Source organism: Thermochaetoides thermophila (genome assembly GCF_000221225.1).
Source record: "Thermochaetoides thermophila DSM 1495 unplaced genomic scaffold scf7180000011820, whole genome shotgun sequence".
Lineage (NCBI taxonomy): Eukaryota > Fungi > Ascomycota > Sordariomycetes > Sordariales > Chaetomiaceae > Thermochaetoides > Thermochaetoides thermophila.
This window is the reverse complement of record NW_006383036.1, coordinates 2,076,227-2,092,069: the sequence shown is the minus strand read 5'-3', so window position 1 is coordinate 2,092,069 and position 15,843 is coordinate 2,076,227. Positions and strand designations below refer to the sequence as shown.

At 51.4% G+C, this 15,843-nt stretch overlaps 3 protein-coding genes across 3 annotated transcripts; 1 reads left to right on the top strand and 2 right to left on the bottom strand.

Moving 5' to 3' along the window:
• Positions 1–3,027: 3,027 nt before the first annotated feature.
• Positions 3,028–6,232, bottom strand: CTHT_0055700 (uncharacterized protein; the record flags this gene model as incomplete). The annotated part of the gene is made up of 10 exons (XM_006695837.1): positions 3,028–3,111; positions 3,281–3,406; positions 3,468–3,527; positions 3,589–3,737; positions 3,788–4,189; positions 4,247–4,611; positions 4,685–4,809; positions 4,866–5,092; positions 5,516–5,920; positions 5,995–6,232. 10 exons carry the CDS (start codon positions 6,230–6,232, stop codon positions 3,028–3,030), a joined length of 2,181 nt encoding a protein of 726 aa, XP_006695900.1.
• Positions 6,233–8,658: 2,426 nt separating this feature from the next.
• On the top strand, positions 8,659–10,770 carry CTHT_0055690 (serine/threonine protein kinase-like protein; the record flags this gene model as incomplete). The annotated part of the gene is made up of 4 exons (XM_006695836.1): positions 8,659–8,848; positions 8,913–9,084; positions 9,138–9,271; positions 9,338–10,770. 4 exons carry the CDS (start codon positions 8,659–8,661, stop codon positions 10,768–10,770), a joined length of 1,929 nt encoding a protein of 642 aa, XP_006695899.1.
• Positions 10,771–12,894: 2,124 nt separating this feature from the next.
• On the bottom strand, positions 12,895–14,772 carry CTHT_0055680 (lactose permease-like protein; the record flags this gene model as incomplete). The annotated part of the gene is made up of 4 exons (XM_006695835.1): positions 12,895–13,030; positions 13,098–14,267; positions 14,357–14,574; positions 14,644–14,772. 4 exons carry the CDS (start codon positions 14,770–14,772, stop codon positions 12,895–12,897), a joined length of 1,653 nt encoding a protein of 550 aa, XP_006695898.1.
• Positions 14,773–15,843: the final 1,071 nt, after the last annotated feature.

The window sequence follows — 15,843 nt, the reverse complement described above, 5'->3', positions numbered from 1 at the left end:
GGGAAGGGGATTGGCAATCCGGCAGGCCATCAGTCATTCAAGATCCGACCTGGCGATGTTGACCAAAGTCTGCGCACTGTAGAGAAGCACAGACCAAATATCCCTTCCTGACAATCGTAAGCAAGCTCAAAACCTGAGTCTACTGTCACAATGACAGACTCAGGCTGCTTGATTTCACATGGTGCCGCAGCTTGCTCATCAGCAACCGGCGATGTAGGAGTGCTGTCCAGTCAAAACAACAGGCTGCACAACGTGCCAGCTGTGGTAATTACGATACCAGTCATCTTTGGGTCCATGGTGTTGGAGAAAGACGCATGCCATTGCATCATCGGCCATTCACACCCTTCCATCCGGTGTACCAAGCCTTGGCAGGCTCTGGCTTGGCTGCTGGAACGATGCAAGCCACCAGGAAATCTCTGTGATGCACGGACCATGCCCTAGGCACAAACAGTTGCTACGAAAAGAAGCCACAAGGCGATGCGATCGACCGTTTGTACATGGCGGCGACTCCGAGATCTTCCGAGTTGACATGGGTTGCGATCTCTCGTTGTAACAGGCTAAAATGAAAGCGCACCCTCTAAGTTTAAACTTTTTCGACTTGTTTTCCCTTGTTGAAAGTTGGTTCCCTGATCAATCACAGCGGTAAGAATATATATAAGGACCAGTCCCCAAAGCGGCGAAACTCTTGGCGGCAACCGGTTGTTGGGATCCAGAAAATAGCTCAGCGACCTGCATTCTAAGCTCTCATTGCCTGTTGTCATCAAAGGCCCATTAGAGATATTATTAGTATATATATACCGAGGCATGGCTCAAAAAATATCGCCGAGCCGTGACCCGAAGCGAGTATAGAGTCTCACGACAAAACTTCAATGCCCGATTAGGCAACTCTCATGAGGCAATGAATGCTGTCGCCAACAGCAGCATGGGAGAGTCTGGGCTTGACAGCTTTGCCTCAAGTTTGCTGGAGACGTTAACCATCTCAGCACTGGCGCTGTTTGACCCCCAACTTGTTCCGAACCCCGACAAGCAATCCGCTAGGAGGCTACGTGCAGGGCCGGTGCAAGGTGCCAGACCTAAAGCATGCCCTGTCCAAAACCGTTCCAACGCGTACAGGTGCGTACTAGCATAATAGCATGGTAGAATACTATGACGCAGACCATCCATGGGACGGCCCGAGTCGACAGTCCAGTCCCAATCCGGCGATCGAAAGTCAGCACTGCGCATCATCTTGTCCCCGAACGGCAAGTGGGCCAAATGCCGGCGAAGCGGTTGTTCTTCGAAACGACGGACTGAACCTTGTCGCCCTCTTTTTGAGCATTTCGACAATCCTACAATCCATCTGTTTGTGTCATTGGTACATAAATAGGGAACCATATCATCCGTGATCCCATCCAGGTTCGTTGGGAATGCTACAATGGATGGAACGCCGCTGCTGTGGTTCTTGCGGTTCTCCCCTTATCAGGCGCCCGCCCCCCCGGAAACTGGTACGGATCATGGAGCGCCGATATCTCGCGCATGCATAACCCCAGTGCCGGTGTCCAAGCCGTCTAGTACGGGGGATCTTGCTTGCATGAAAGCTGGGGAAAATTGACTTCAACCACTTCGCATGACCATTTCGATTTCTGGTCATACGTGCTCTTGAACGTCTTCAAAAGATAAACAAAGTCAGATCGTCCAATTGAAATGGTGAGGTCAATCAAGGTCCAATCAAGTAAACCTTTCACAGCAGAAAAAAAAAGGGTCCGCCATCCGCGTTTAAATATGCTACGATATTTTCAAAGACACCCAGTACCGAGCTTCCACTTCATCCTCCAGGATCCGCTGGCCAAAACGATATCTTCACGTAAGTCTAGAACCAGAAAGCGAGCCCTGAATGCTACTGTGCCGCTTCGACGGCAGGCAAACCACAGCAGCCAGTCGGACCAGCACCCCTGGCTGCCATGCCAAGATACAACAAAGTCTTCTGAAAATACCGCGCTTCGCTTCCCTTTCCCTGACCATTGCGTCTCGCTACACTTGACGAGAGAAACCAAGATGGAATGTCCCGTTTCACAATCGAAAAACTTTTCATATCATCTCCTCGAGCAGGAAAAAGCCCTCTCACAAAGTAGGCGAAGCTCGCCGACCGGTGACAGTCCCCTGAGCAAAACGAAACATCCTGATCAGTTCCGACGTAGAAGGGAATGTGATTGGAAAGAGACGAAGGCAGCAAGCCACGCAATCGCCATCCATCCATCCAGCTTGCACATTAAAGGCACCCTAGGCACTTGCTCACGGATAGTACATGCCTGCCAGGCTACCGAATCTCAACCTGCACCATCAGCGCATGCACAAGTAGGCAGTGCATGCAGACACCTTCAACACCGGAATATGTGCCAAAGGTCTCGTTTCCTGTTGGACACAAGACCAGTCCCTATCAGTCAATGTGGTGCGACTTAAAGCAACGATCCAGCACCCTGAAGCCATCACTGCATTACAGTGCATTGGCAGCTGTTACAGACAAGAAAGCTTCAAAGAGGTAAAGTTTCAACTCAATGCCCTGCATCTTCCTTCACTGCAGGGACTTGGCAGGAGCGGCAATCATCTCAGCGGCTAGACAAGAAAGAGCACACATGTTGGTCTCCTTAAAATGTGTATCCTCCTTTAGCCTTTCCCGGATATCAAGTTAGATAACGAAATGGACACCATCCATTAAGAAGCAAAACAGTTAGGTAACTCGAAGTCCTTCGGGGGCTGGTTGACTGTAGCACAGCCCAGCAGTACGGATACACAAGACCACCACCACTCTTGAGAACATCATCAATCGAGCAGGTCGATCGGCACTGAAAACGATCTGAAACTCTCCATCAAAAGTCCTCTCTATTGATGTGTCCTGCGGGTCTGAAATCCTATGCCTAGAGAGAAGGCTGGGTATCATCGGCTTCCTCATCCTTACTACCTACGGATAGAACTGGAAAAGTAGATTTTTGGTCTACATTGATGAGAGACATCAGTGTTCGGTCAGCGTTTACTCCGACCTTACCAGGGTTAGTTTCTCCATGTCCGAACAGCCTTGTCCTTTCCTCCCGAGGCAACCAACTCGCCATCTGCCGCCCAGTCAACGGCATATACCTGAAATCACCTGTTAGTTCGCTTGTTCTTGCTTCCTAGAAACCAGAAATAGGAGTGCATAGATAGAAACAGAATTGTGATTTATTGATCGTGGAAAGGGGTTGTCGGGAATAGGGCACTGCACCAACCCCTTTTCCGTCATCACACAGCAGATTGACCAGGAACATACCTCATCCTCATGACCTGGTAGATCCATGGCCAGCTTTCCGGTGCGTACATTCCACACCTTCAGAGTACAGTCCTTGCTGCCGGTGACAACGAGTCTGCTATCAGCAGACCAGGCACATTGGTAAACCTTGTACAATCATGTTAGTCAAGAAAACAATGGCCAGGTTTCTTGAATAAATTCCACCTACCGGAGCAACATGACCACGCAAATTCTTGATGAACTTGCCGTCTCTGGCGTTCCACAGCTTCTGCATGTCCCATGGGTTAGATTTTCTACAGTGGGGTAGGATAACGAGAGAGGGAACTCACCGTGCTATTATCCCAGCCCGCGCTGGCAATGAGCGTGCCATCGGGAGAGAACTGAACGTGGTTCACCTTATTTTGATGACCAAGTAGCCTTGCAACAGGCTTACTGCCATTGTTGGTTGGGTCCCAAAGGTACATCGTGAAATCGTCACCTATTTAACAGTCAGCAGAGGCCGTAAGCGGACGGATACTCTCCACGTACTTGCCGAGACTAGCCGTTCGGCGACCTTGCCCTTGATCTTTGCTGCCTTTTCAAATCTCTCCTTTGCCTTCGCACGCCTCTCCTCCTCAGTTCCAGGAACCTCTTTGGTATGGTCATGATACGCAGTGCGAAGTACATGATCACTTGATAGCGCAATGTGGTTGACCCAATGTCCATGCGCAGTGAAATTGTGCACTAAAGTTCCCTTTACGGCATCCCAAACACGGACAGATCTGTCGTGCGACCCAGTATAGATCAGGTCAGTTCCTCCCCATTTGACGCAGCTTACAGATCCCTTATGTCCGCTCAGGACATGCTCGGTGCGGCCAGTGTTTACTAGCCATATACGGACAGTACAATCCTTGCTGGCACTAGCAAGGCGTGCGGTGCCATCTCTCCAAACTGAGGCTAGTTAACATAATGAAATCCGGGTCTGAGGAACGGCAATATGGTACTCACGATGATATGGCTGCCAAGCCAAGGCAAGGACCCATTTTGCATGGCCTCTGAACTCCTGGTTAACCTGTTTTCCACTCTCGGGATCCCAAACCCGCACTGTTGTATCCATGGAGCAGGTAGCCAAGTACTTCCCGTCAGGACTCCAGCTGACTCCCAGCACCCACCCGGTGTGCCCCTTTAAGGTGAACTTGGGAGTGCCGGAATCGGTATCCCAGATGCGAGCAGTGTTATCGCCGCTTCCCGTTGCCAAGCGGCTTGACGATACTGGGGAGAACTGGCATGACAGAATCGGTTGTCCATGGCCTGGAATACGGTGAGCGAGTCGTGAGACGGCATGGACTTTAAAAATAGCTTGTGGTTCTGCGCTAAGAGTAATTGTTGTCCTGTTGCCATGTTAATTGGGCACAGTGTTGACCTAGAATTTGGGCAGGATCATACTCGAAAGGATTTGTCACACCATGCTTCTGTAGAAGACTAAGCAAGTCATTCGGGTACTGGTCGATGATGAGATCTTTCCCGGGAATATGGATGCGGAAACGGTAGGGGGTAAACTCTTCTCTATCCTGGGGGCTCCCTATCAGCATACCTAAACGAAGCATCCGTCAATTGACATGCATACCCGGCCTAATAGTGTGTTTAGAAGATTTGAGATGTTCTTTTCGGTGGCGTCGGCGAAGTTGATCTCGACAACATCGGTCATTTGGTTGCCATCACTGTCGATAAAGTTGGCTTTGAAAGAGCCCAGGTCGGTGGCCACCAACGGCGTCACATCTTGCTGTGTTTGTGTGCGCTGAATCTCCTCTCGTCTTTGCCGTTTTGACGGTGGAGGGGCTAATGTAGCCATTGCTGCAAGCGCAAAATTTTAAGAGTATGAGTGCTGGAATGCTGCTATGGATCAATAATCTCTATCGTTTACATCGGGAGTCTAAATGCAAGGGGGGACCAATTGCCATAAAATTTTGGCGGTGAGAGAGTGCAGAATTTGCCCCACTTATGCATCCGCGTGATGCCAAGCATTCTCGGAACGCAAAACCGCGCCAAGGTCGACGGCATCTTTTCGTTTTGAAGTTCAACGGCACTAACAGAGTGTGAAAGAATCAACTTTTTGCAAGACCAGAATTCAAATTGGCGGTAAGAGACCTGGTCCATCGCTTTACAGATACAGATAGTCAAGCGAAAGGAGTCACATCCTCTCAGCCTGAAGATTGCCACAACATCTTTTTCCTCGTCCCCAGCCACTGCCACTCATTGTTGTCTATCGCGGGGCACGCCCACGACGCCGGGACTTTTTCTCATCATAGTAATTGCTACTCTCATTATTGCTGTCATAGTCCGGCCACTCGCTGTCAATCCATTTCCGATACCCCTTGCAGGCCTGTGAACTACGATCGCTACAGGACCTCGATGAGCTATCTGACGAGGATGAGCGACTATGTGTTTGCTGGTCCATGCGGATGAATTCCTCTGGGCGCGCACCCACTTGAGAGGAACGGTGCTGCCGGTAATCAATGGTTTCTTTTAGATCCCTCCATCCGACATTATATGGGCTACTTTCGAATGAAATCGAATGCCGCCGTCTGGTCCTCTCAAAGTCCCGTGAGCGCTGGCTTGGAGTCACCGGCGCCCCATTTTCGAGTACTCGGAGATGGGCCCGGATTCTCCTCATGGCCGCCACTGTCCATTCATGTCAGCGATTCTACAACGTATCTCTTAATTAGGCGATGGGGCTTGATGTACGGAAAACTTACAGTCCTTCTCAACTTTAGCCACGAGAAACCTCTCGTACCATAGCTCGTACTCCTGAACACTCATAAGTCCGTCCGAATACGCCAGGCGCAGCCGACGAAACACATAAGGTGCTTCTTCTTCGCACTCTTTCGCTTCTACTTTGCGTCTCACCATGCGACGCAACTCCCAGCCAGATTTGATAGATGTCACAATGCTGCCGCACGCGGCGAAGGTCGCTAAAAGAGCGGGAATTCCCATGGTGAGGTCAAGTTTTAACGCCAGAACTTTAGTAAGACTTGATTGATCACAATAGTTTCCTCGATGCAGTTTATAATGCCAGCTCGGGTCGAGATATGTAGCGGATTGATGCAGATGAAGCCAGGCGCTCACTCTCGACACAAGTTGTGTTGTATTGAGCCTGTTATGATGGGGGAAAGGGGACGAAATGGCTCTCTGGGCACTTCCCACTGGGCCTTTGAAATGAGTCGAGGAGTCACGCCTTCGGAGAACACCTCAGCGAAGCTGTTCTGAAACAGGTCACGGCCTTGGTCTGGGCCTTAAGACCCGGCCGTTAGGATCGGTCCTAGTCTCGTCTTCGCCCTCCGGCTTGGCACCGGTGTCAAGCAGGACCTGTTCGGGAGAGAGAGATTGCCGCCCGCTTCTGGTCTGCTGTTATTCATAACCGATCAACTTCCTATCAAAAGATATGCAGTTATTCGGCACAGACCTTTATCTTGGTGATATGCAGCGTTCAGCTGCCGTATCAAGCGAGCTACCCATCTCACGATTCTTTTAGCCAACAGGACTCGAAATTTGAATTGCTGTGCCACAAGCCTACCCAATTGCCCCCCCCCCCCAGGTTGTGCTCTAGCCGACTCCAACAATATTGAGCTGAGAGGATTAAAAGGCCAGATATACCGCTCCTTGAAGCTTATGTGAGCGGTTGGTCTCGAGACAATCTTGTCTCACAGCCTACAAGACCTCTTACCATCTCAATATTCCCTATCTCCCCCCCCTCCCCACATCACAAACAGTCTGCGGTTGCCGGCCAGTTTCATGCCAATTCTCAGTCCAAGCTCCCGCGGTGTAGCCACTCCGATTCTTCACATCGTCGACCTAACTAACGGGACCGAGACAGGAACACTTCTACCCTCTGTGCTGTTTCCTCCTGGCTGTGATTGAGGGTGGCAACCGGTCCCGCTTTCCTGTCGCTAACCCGTTCGACCGCTTAGATAAGCGGGGTCGTGATTCCCATACTCTCTCCTCTTGGCGCGGCCGCAGCGCGGGGGTAGATCTCTTGGACTAACACTCGAGCTTCCAGGCTCAATAGCCGGGGCCAACTTCAAGGAGATCCTATGTTGAGGTGGGATTTCCATATTCCGATAGGTACATAATAAAAATCGCAAAAACCAAGGCATCTATGGCAGGAGACTGCTGTTGCGAGGAACCGAGAGTGGAATACATGTATGTTCGAACTGGGACTGCCACTAGAAAGCTCGTCATCCACGACTAACACCCGTGCCTGTATCAAGTGTTCGGTGTCCTCCAAGTGCATATCATCCCCCATCCAGGCGTGGTCCGGTCATTGTTGAAGCCTCACCTAGGCGATTCGGACGCTATTCACCTTCTCCAACACGTATTGTTGTTGCGGAAAAGAGGCGAAGGAAAAAGCAGAGAGAGCGACCTCCCCCTCCTGTCTCTTTTTGGGCCTGGTTCTGCGCCAGTCTCTGTTGTTTTGGTGCATGTCTAGAGTGCCTGAATGAATGCTGCGGATGTTGCCCAGCAATTGAGCATAGCGATTCGGAGTACTACTCGGATTGAGTGGATAGGGGGGATCTTCGTTGCTCATGGCAGATGGATCCTCGAGTCACTTGACAAAGGGATGGCAACCATTTGGTGAATATCCATCGATGCAAATTGAAATTAGGAACTATTAGTTTTCCTATTACGCGGTTCTCAGAGTTGTGTGATTTTGAAGTCCACGTCAGAGCTCTTCAGGCTATTGTCGGTGGCAGCTTTGACCCCCCTTCCTTCTTTGCGCGATAACTGAGTTGCATAAAAGCTCAGGTGGCCCGAGTCCGTCCGAAGTCGAGCTGTCTACGCTAAGATATCTGAGATCCCATCTCGTCTTACCACGTAATAACGGCTGTATCCCGAACACACAGGCAGACACAGCAGGAGCGAGGGGCACGCGTTGCGCCACTTCGAGATCCTTGCCTACACACTGCTGCCTGCGAATAAAACTCCCATCAATAGGCAGAGCAGATACCGCATTGGAATCTTGGTTCAAGACAGCACGGCTGCGTTTCTGTCGGTCCCGAAGGCCTTCTTGATCTTTATCTGAAGCCGAAAATGGATCGCTGGTCTCCATTAGCCATTGTGATATACGCACTTGACCCTAACTTTGCCTATTTCGGCAACTCCTGATGGCATCTTCCTGGCGAGGCCAGAGCTGTAATTCACTGACAATTTAGCTGCGCTCAGCGCCAGGCTTTGGCCGTTCTACTCTTTTGACAACTCTAATAAATCGACAACAATTATCCGGGGAAACTGTCTTCGGCTGTCCTCGTGATCTGGATACAGTTTCTCATGCTTACTTCTCACGGGCCTGCTTGCGACTGCAACACCAACTGTCACATCTCTGGCATCCTGACCGCGTCAAGACATCTAAACCGCATTAGAAGATGCCGGAAGCATTAACGAACACGGCCTCACAGGTTGAGATAACACCAGTTTCGGAGGCCCCCCAACACCATCCTGAATGTACAGCAGCCCGGACGACCATTCAACAGCTACTCTTAACCATAAGGCAGATCATCTTCTCCAGCATTGTCAACGTCCTGCTGGTCTTCGTGCCGGTCGGTATCGCAGCTCGTAAGTTACCATTCTTTTCCCTGTGAAGATTAAGTCGGACATTTGCTGACGATACGCTTCCCAGAGCTCACTGGGCTCCCTGCCGGCGTAGTATTCGCCATGAATGCTGTTGCAATTGTCCCATTGGCAGGCTTGCTCACTTATGCAACGGAGAGTTTGGCTAGTTATGTTGGCGATACTGTCGGCGCCTTGATGAATGTCACTTTCGGCAATGCTGTCGAGCTCATTATTTTCATGTGGGTCAATCCCTACCTAGACATCCTTACACTTTTAACTAACGGAATCATAGTGTTGCCCTCGTTAAGGACCACATCCGCATCGTCCAGGCGTCGCTTGTTGGATCTATTCTATCCAACATGCTCCTGATTTTGGGGATGTGCTTCCTCCTTGGCGGTCTCCGGTACCGTGAGCAGGTCTACAACAGTACAGTAACTCAGACAAGTGCTTGCTTGCTCTCCTTGAGTGTGACAAGCTTGCTGCTCCCTACAGCATTCCATGCCTCTTTCACCAACTCAATAGCCGCGGACGATAAAGTTTTGCAGGTTAGCAGGGGGACGAGCGTGATCATCTTGTTGGTCTACTTGCTGTATCTGGTATTTCAACTCAAATCCCACTCTTACATATTTGCTCCAACTCCACAACACATTGTGGAAAGGGAGTCAGCGCCAGGACCTGCCGCCCAATACTTCCACAACGATCAGGCACCCGATTCTTCTCAATCGAGCTTACAGGAGGAAACCGATGGCTCAAAGCCTAGGAGCGACGCAAGCGAGTTGATACATTCAACCATGCTTGGAAAAGACAAGGACGAAAGGCTGATTCTTGACCAAAGCAACCATGACGGTCCGGACACGGCTGTCAACCGTCAGAGCGCCTCCAATTTGTCTCGCCGCCGACTGCGGTCTCTGTCGGAACAAGAACTAATCCTGTGCCCTAGCCAGCGAAATAACCACACAGTCTCTCTGGATGAGTCAGTTGAATGGAATGGGTATTGTCAAGGGCATAAGAGCCGATCACAGCCCGGAGTTTCACATTCGCGCAGCAGTGATGGCCATGGTTCTCCCTCCCAGGGCCCTTCACGGATTCCTCGACAGGAACAAGACGGTATCGGACGCATCGACTTTGCCTCTGGTCCTACTATAGAAGCACAGGCAATACCATCTCAACTTAGGCCGCTTTCCATTCTGGCTCTCCGACCTTCGACTACAAGTAGGCTTGCCACATGTTTCAACGAACCGGTCCGGAACTCTTGGCCAACCACTGGAGTCCGCAGAGCATTTACTGAGCCTGTTTGCCACGCACAAGAACCTATTGTAAGATCGCAACGAGCCCGTGGCAGTGACCCGACGTCTGTTGCTCCCACCACGGGTTCGCCCGACACTCTCAGCACCGTCCAGGAACCGCCTAAACATCACCCCTGTGTGGCCTCACGCAATACCGCCATCATTTTGCTTTTGATTTCTACGGCTCTCGTGGCTGTTTGCGCTGAATTCATGATTTCCTCTATCGACGAACTTGTCGCCACTGATCCTGGTCTTTCCGAGGCTTTCATCGGCTTGATTCTGCTGCCTGTAGTGGGTAACGCGGCTGAGCATGTGACCTCGGTGAGCATGGCGCTGAAGAACAAGATGGACTTGGCCATTGGTGTGGCGGTTGGAAGCAGCATTCAGATTGCTCTGTTTGTTACACCCTTGGTAGTGCTATTGGGATGGGCACTGGGCAAGGACATGAGTTTGTTCTTTACTCTATTTGAAACCGTGTGTGTGTTCGTGAGCACCTTCATTGTCAACTTCTTGGTGCTTGACGGAAGAAGCAATTACCTCGAGGGAGCGTTGCTTTGCGCTGGTTACGTCATAATCGCAGTAGCCGCGTTCTTCTACCCTGACGCGCAAGCTGCGAACTCGTTGGGAGGTGGGAATTGAAAAGTCTGGAGGGTTGTCCTCTGGCTTGGAGGGAGATCAAAAGACCATGGAAAGCCAAGATACTCCCTATCGTATTGTTCAATCATTGCCATCTGGGCTGGATGCTGTCATACAGTTGCATGTACCTATGCCTACGCCTCGTTAGATGATGAAACTCGGGCACAGATAACGATTTGATGCTTTTACAATTTTACAATCCCGGCTGACCGTTAGCTGTCTCTGAGGGGTGTGCCATTACAAGCATTCGGTCAGAAAAAGAATCAATTTAGTGCCATCACTCTCACGGTATGAGCTTGATCGGGGAAACCCTTTCCCCGGGAGCTTGGTCTCTTCCAAGCTGATAGTGAGTGAGGATGAAGGAGAAAACGTCAGAAGCTGCCATAGCTTCAGTTTATCCAGCACCTGTCTCTCTGTGCTGCCGTGGTTGAGTCCGCCGTGATCCTGTGATATCAAGACTGAAGTCCTCGAGATACGACGGGGCAGGGCCCCACAGCACCCATGCTATGGAGAGGAGCGGCATCGGGATTGTGATGCGCTGTTACCGTTGTCATCTTGCAACCCAATGGCAACCATCAACTGACCATGCATGTAACCATCAAACGTGTTTGCCGCACAGATGCCCAAGAGCGCCTCACAAGCGCGTTCATCAATGTGTAGATTTGATAGGACACTACCGGTGGGAAGCAGGGGAATATTGCTGCCGGCAGCATGCAGGCTGAGCTCATGCACCTTAGCTGGGATGCTGGAGAACCAACCACCAACAAAAGGGGCCTATATTCGGTCCGAAGCAAACATCATCCAGCTTATATTGGGGCCCTAGAAAACAGACGTAGCGCATGATGCACCATGTACAATGTGTGTCGTACATACGTGGGAATTGAACGGATTAAGCTTTCGCATGGCGACGCTCCGTGCCCCCAAGACTTCAAGAACCACTGGCGGCAGGAGTGAATGCGTGAGACTCGATAATTGAAACGCTGCGAAACAGTTGATCCAAAGAAACGCATGTCTTGCGGTAGCAGACGCCCCGCCGCGGCAATCCTGCGGCATGCTGTATGTATATTACATAGTGAAAAGCAGCATCCTTTTTCGCGTCCAGTCATCGTGTTGGGGTAGTTTGCCTGTGGCCGCAGCACTCCGTCCGCTACTTGGCGAGAGGATGACTGGCAACGGAGTTGTTTCCATAAAAGGAGAGCGCTGATGAATGGCGGCCCGAACTTCTTATCGACGACATGGCAGGCGTTGGCTGAGGACGCATACTGCAATCGAGAATGTAGGAGACTGGAGTTCCCTCGATGACAAAACATCTGAAAATAACTCAAAAAGACTTATATGGGTAATAGGCAAGTAATATGCTACCTCCAGCTTCAAGTTTCGACGGAGTAGGCTCAAGGCTTCGAAGATCTTGTTGTACCCTGAGGACCGTGGAGGCCTTGGCAGGTAGATCAATGGGAAAGTTCGTCATCAGCCTTGCGGTCATGGTCCTCATCACGACTCTGTGCGCATTGACGACGCGCCACTGACTGGGCGCATACAGGTTGTTCACCAACGACCAGCGCAATGGCGAGTCGGGATGACATGACATGTGCCATCTCAGTTCTACAGTATATTCTAGACTGCTTTTGATCTTTCATCCCAGGCACTAGTATCGCTAGCTTAAAGTTTTGGTCAGCTGGCTAGTCTTGCGGTTAGACTGTCCCGTGGGGTCTCCGCATGTGGTGCCATCTGGGCTTTGAGCCCGGGGCTGAGGTTGTGAAGATTAGCAGCCTAAGTAAAATGGGGGTTGGTGAGCCCCTGAAATCCAACAGCCATTGCCGAGGGAGACTCCACTAGCATCTTTTGTTGGGTTTCACCATCTCGTGCTCGAATGAACAAGGATCTTCGCACACTTCATGCCAAGGCGTACAAAAAGCAGAAAGCTGGGGTATGAACAAGGTTTTTATTAAAGAGAAACAGTATGCCAACACATGCCTCTATTGACAGTCACCACCAGTTATTGGTTTAGATAAGTGACACTGCCCCTCCAGGGGCATAAAAAGTCATCATGATACACAACACATTCTGGGTATCCGTAAAGTACTGCCCAAACAAGTTAGATCCAAACGAGCTATTTCGTCCAAAAATTTAGGCCTCGAGCTTCTCGGTGACCTTGCCCTCCTCATCAACAACGACTTTGTCGACCTTGAGGGAGGCCTTGACCGGGTTAGGCTGATTGTAGACCCACTCGAGCTGCTCGAGAGTACGACCCTGAGACTCGACACTGCAACCCAGTCAGCAATGTGCCTTGAAGGAAAAGGAAGGAGGAAAAGGAAGCTAAGCTAACATACCCGAAGAGATACCAAGCAATGGCCTCGATGACATCCCAGCCGACGAACACGAAGATGTAGCGGTGCTTGATGTTCTTCAAACCAATGGGACCTGCGAATTGGTTGATGAAGCCGACTGCGTTGACAATGAAGCCAGACAGGGCAAGACCCTTGGCACGCATTGTGGTCTCGAGGGCCTCGGTGGGGATGACACCCTGCAACGGGGTATAGGTGAAGGAGTAGATGATGTTGAAGAGGAAGTAAGAGGCGAGAGCACCCTTGCCGTACGAGGCAGAGAAAAGGCCCTTGGCATCGAGCTGGGCCATCTTCTCGGATAAACCAGCGTTAGTAGCCAGAGCGAGAGCGCACATGAAGGTGCCGATGACCAGGACCTTGCGGCGGGGCATGCGGTCGGTCAGCGAGACGGCCGTCAGAGCACCAAATGCAGACAGGCCCTGGTTGAGGATGTTGTAGCCAAGCTGAGCCGGGATGCTGTCGACACCCAGGTTGTTGAAGATAGTGGTATTGAAGTAACCAAGACCGTTACCAGAGAACTGGCCGAAGATGGAGATCATGAGCACCTGGGCCATACGCCAGCGGCCGTTATGGGTGAGGAACAGAGGGCGGTAGTCCCACCAGACCTTGTCGATACCGTCCTGGCGGATACCCTCGCGCATCTCCTCGATCTCAAGACGGACAAGGCGGGAGTTTGGGTCACCGTTGCCGTGATACTTGACCAGGAAAGCGAAGGCCTCCTCATCGCGACCGTTGGCCATGAGGTAACGGGGAGACTCAGGGATGAAGAAGACGCCAATCATGACAATGACGCAAGCGAACGCCTGAAGGATGAGAGGGATGCGCCACGAATAGTGGTTGTCGATGTAGTTGGTGGCGAAGGTGACGATGGCAGCCGGGATAGAGCCACCGAACCAACCGCAGTTGTAGAAACCGGTACAGCGACCGCGCCAATGGGGAGGAGCAATCTCGATCGAGTAGGCGGGGGCGGCGACAGTCATGATAGCAATACCAAGACCAAGGACGAAGCGCCCGACAACCAGCTGGGCGAACTTCATGGCAGTTGAGATGATTATCATACCGATGATGATCACGGCGCCACCGCAGAACATGGCCTTCCTGCGGCCGAACTTGTCGGAGAGAGTAGCAGCAAAAGGAGCGCCAACCATGGCACCGCTAAATGCCTGTTAGTCGCTTGTGCTGTTTGCAAACCATTTTTTGGGGGGTGGGGGGAGGGGGCGACAATAGCAGGGGCGTTCACATACACAGTGTACAGAGAGAAAATAACAGACTCATTAGTACCCTCCTTTGGCTTGAAAACTTCAACGAAGTGACGCATGGCAATGATGGAAGTCATGAGAGAGCCATCGTAGCCGTTGGCGACAGCACAGCAGAAAGAGATAAAGATAGCGAAGTAGAGGTGGATAGAGGTCCAGCTCCAGGGGTTGATGTTGGCCTCCTGGATAGCGGCGTACAGTTCGGCCTATGCCATGAAGCATCGTCAGCCCCACTTCAGTTGAAGATAATGGTCACCATAACCCATTGCACTCACATTATGCACCTCCTTCTCCTTCTTGCCCTTACTAGGAGCCTTACTGGCCGGTACAGCAGTGGTGGTCACCGTAGGAGCAGCTGCCTGCTTCTCTTTGTGAATGTTTTCCTTAGACGCGCTCGACGACATCTTTGCTGTGACTCTCGGTGGTGAAGAGTCTCGGAGAGGCGAATGGGACGTCGAGCGAAGAGAGACATGTCACAACGAAGGTGAGGGGAGATCAAGGCTGATATAGACGTCGATGGAGGTACAAGAACGCTGTATAAGATTGTCACACTGAGTTTCCTAAACTGGAGGTTCACTTCCAAATCCAGAAGCGGAATCCGCCCTTCCGTGGTCCTCCAAGAGGAAGCGAAGAGGCTGCAACGCCCGTTCCTCTTTATGATTGACCAAAATTCTCCGACTACATTTGGGCCTAGGATTCTCCGGATCACGTCCACGGGGAAGTCTGGGACAAAGACGCTTGTGATTATCAGGGAGGGATAAGTCGCGTGCTGTGGGCAGCATAGCGCCCAAAATTCAAGCAGGGCAGCGCGTTTCGTCTGGCGGACATCGGGCCTGAATTCCTGAGCTTTGGTTAGCGTGCGCCTAGAAGCTTATACCCCGGACCGGAACTAACAAGGGGGAGCGTCCGAAAAGACCTCAACGGTTTTCTCTTCTGGGCGTACCCGAACCCCTGGGCCTCGATCAGCTTAGCTCAGCACCTGCCCACAGGACGCTAATTTGTGCTTAGTTAGCGAGTGTTAGGGGCTCTCCTCCATCCAGCATTCAACTCCGTCGTGATAAACTCTCACATTCGCCCCCTCCCTTTGGCATAACAAGTGGACGTGACTCCCGCAACACTCTCCTATGACACTGTTCCATCAGCCCAGAGACCCTCGGTTCGTGAGCTGTTATGACGCCAAACGCGGGGAGCACCTGACTTGACGTCATCTACAACTTCTAAGTCATGTTCGTGGCAGACTGGTAGCCATGTTGCTCTGCCTCGAACCCAACATCTCGTTAAGCTCAAATTGCAGATCCCCCAGCCCAATCGAGGAAATCCAACAGTTGGGCCACCGGGAAAGTTTGTCTATGATTCCGTAAAGTCGGCCCACGGGGCCGTGGCAAGCGGACACTGTGGAGTCTCCAGGATGGATCCGTCATTAGGCCCGCTGTCCCCGGATCTCATCCCTTCTCGAAGATTGTATGGGCAGCTAG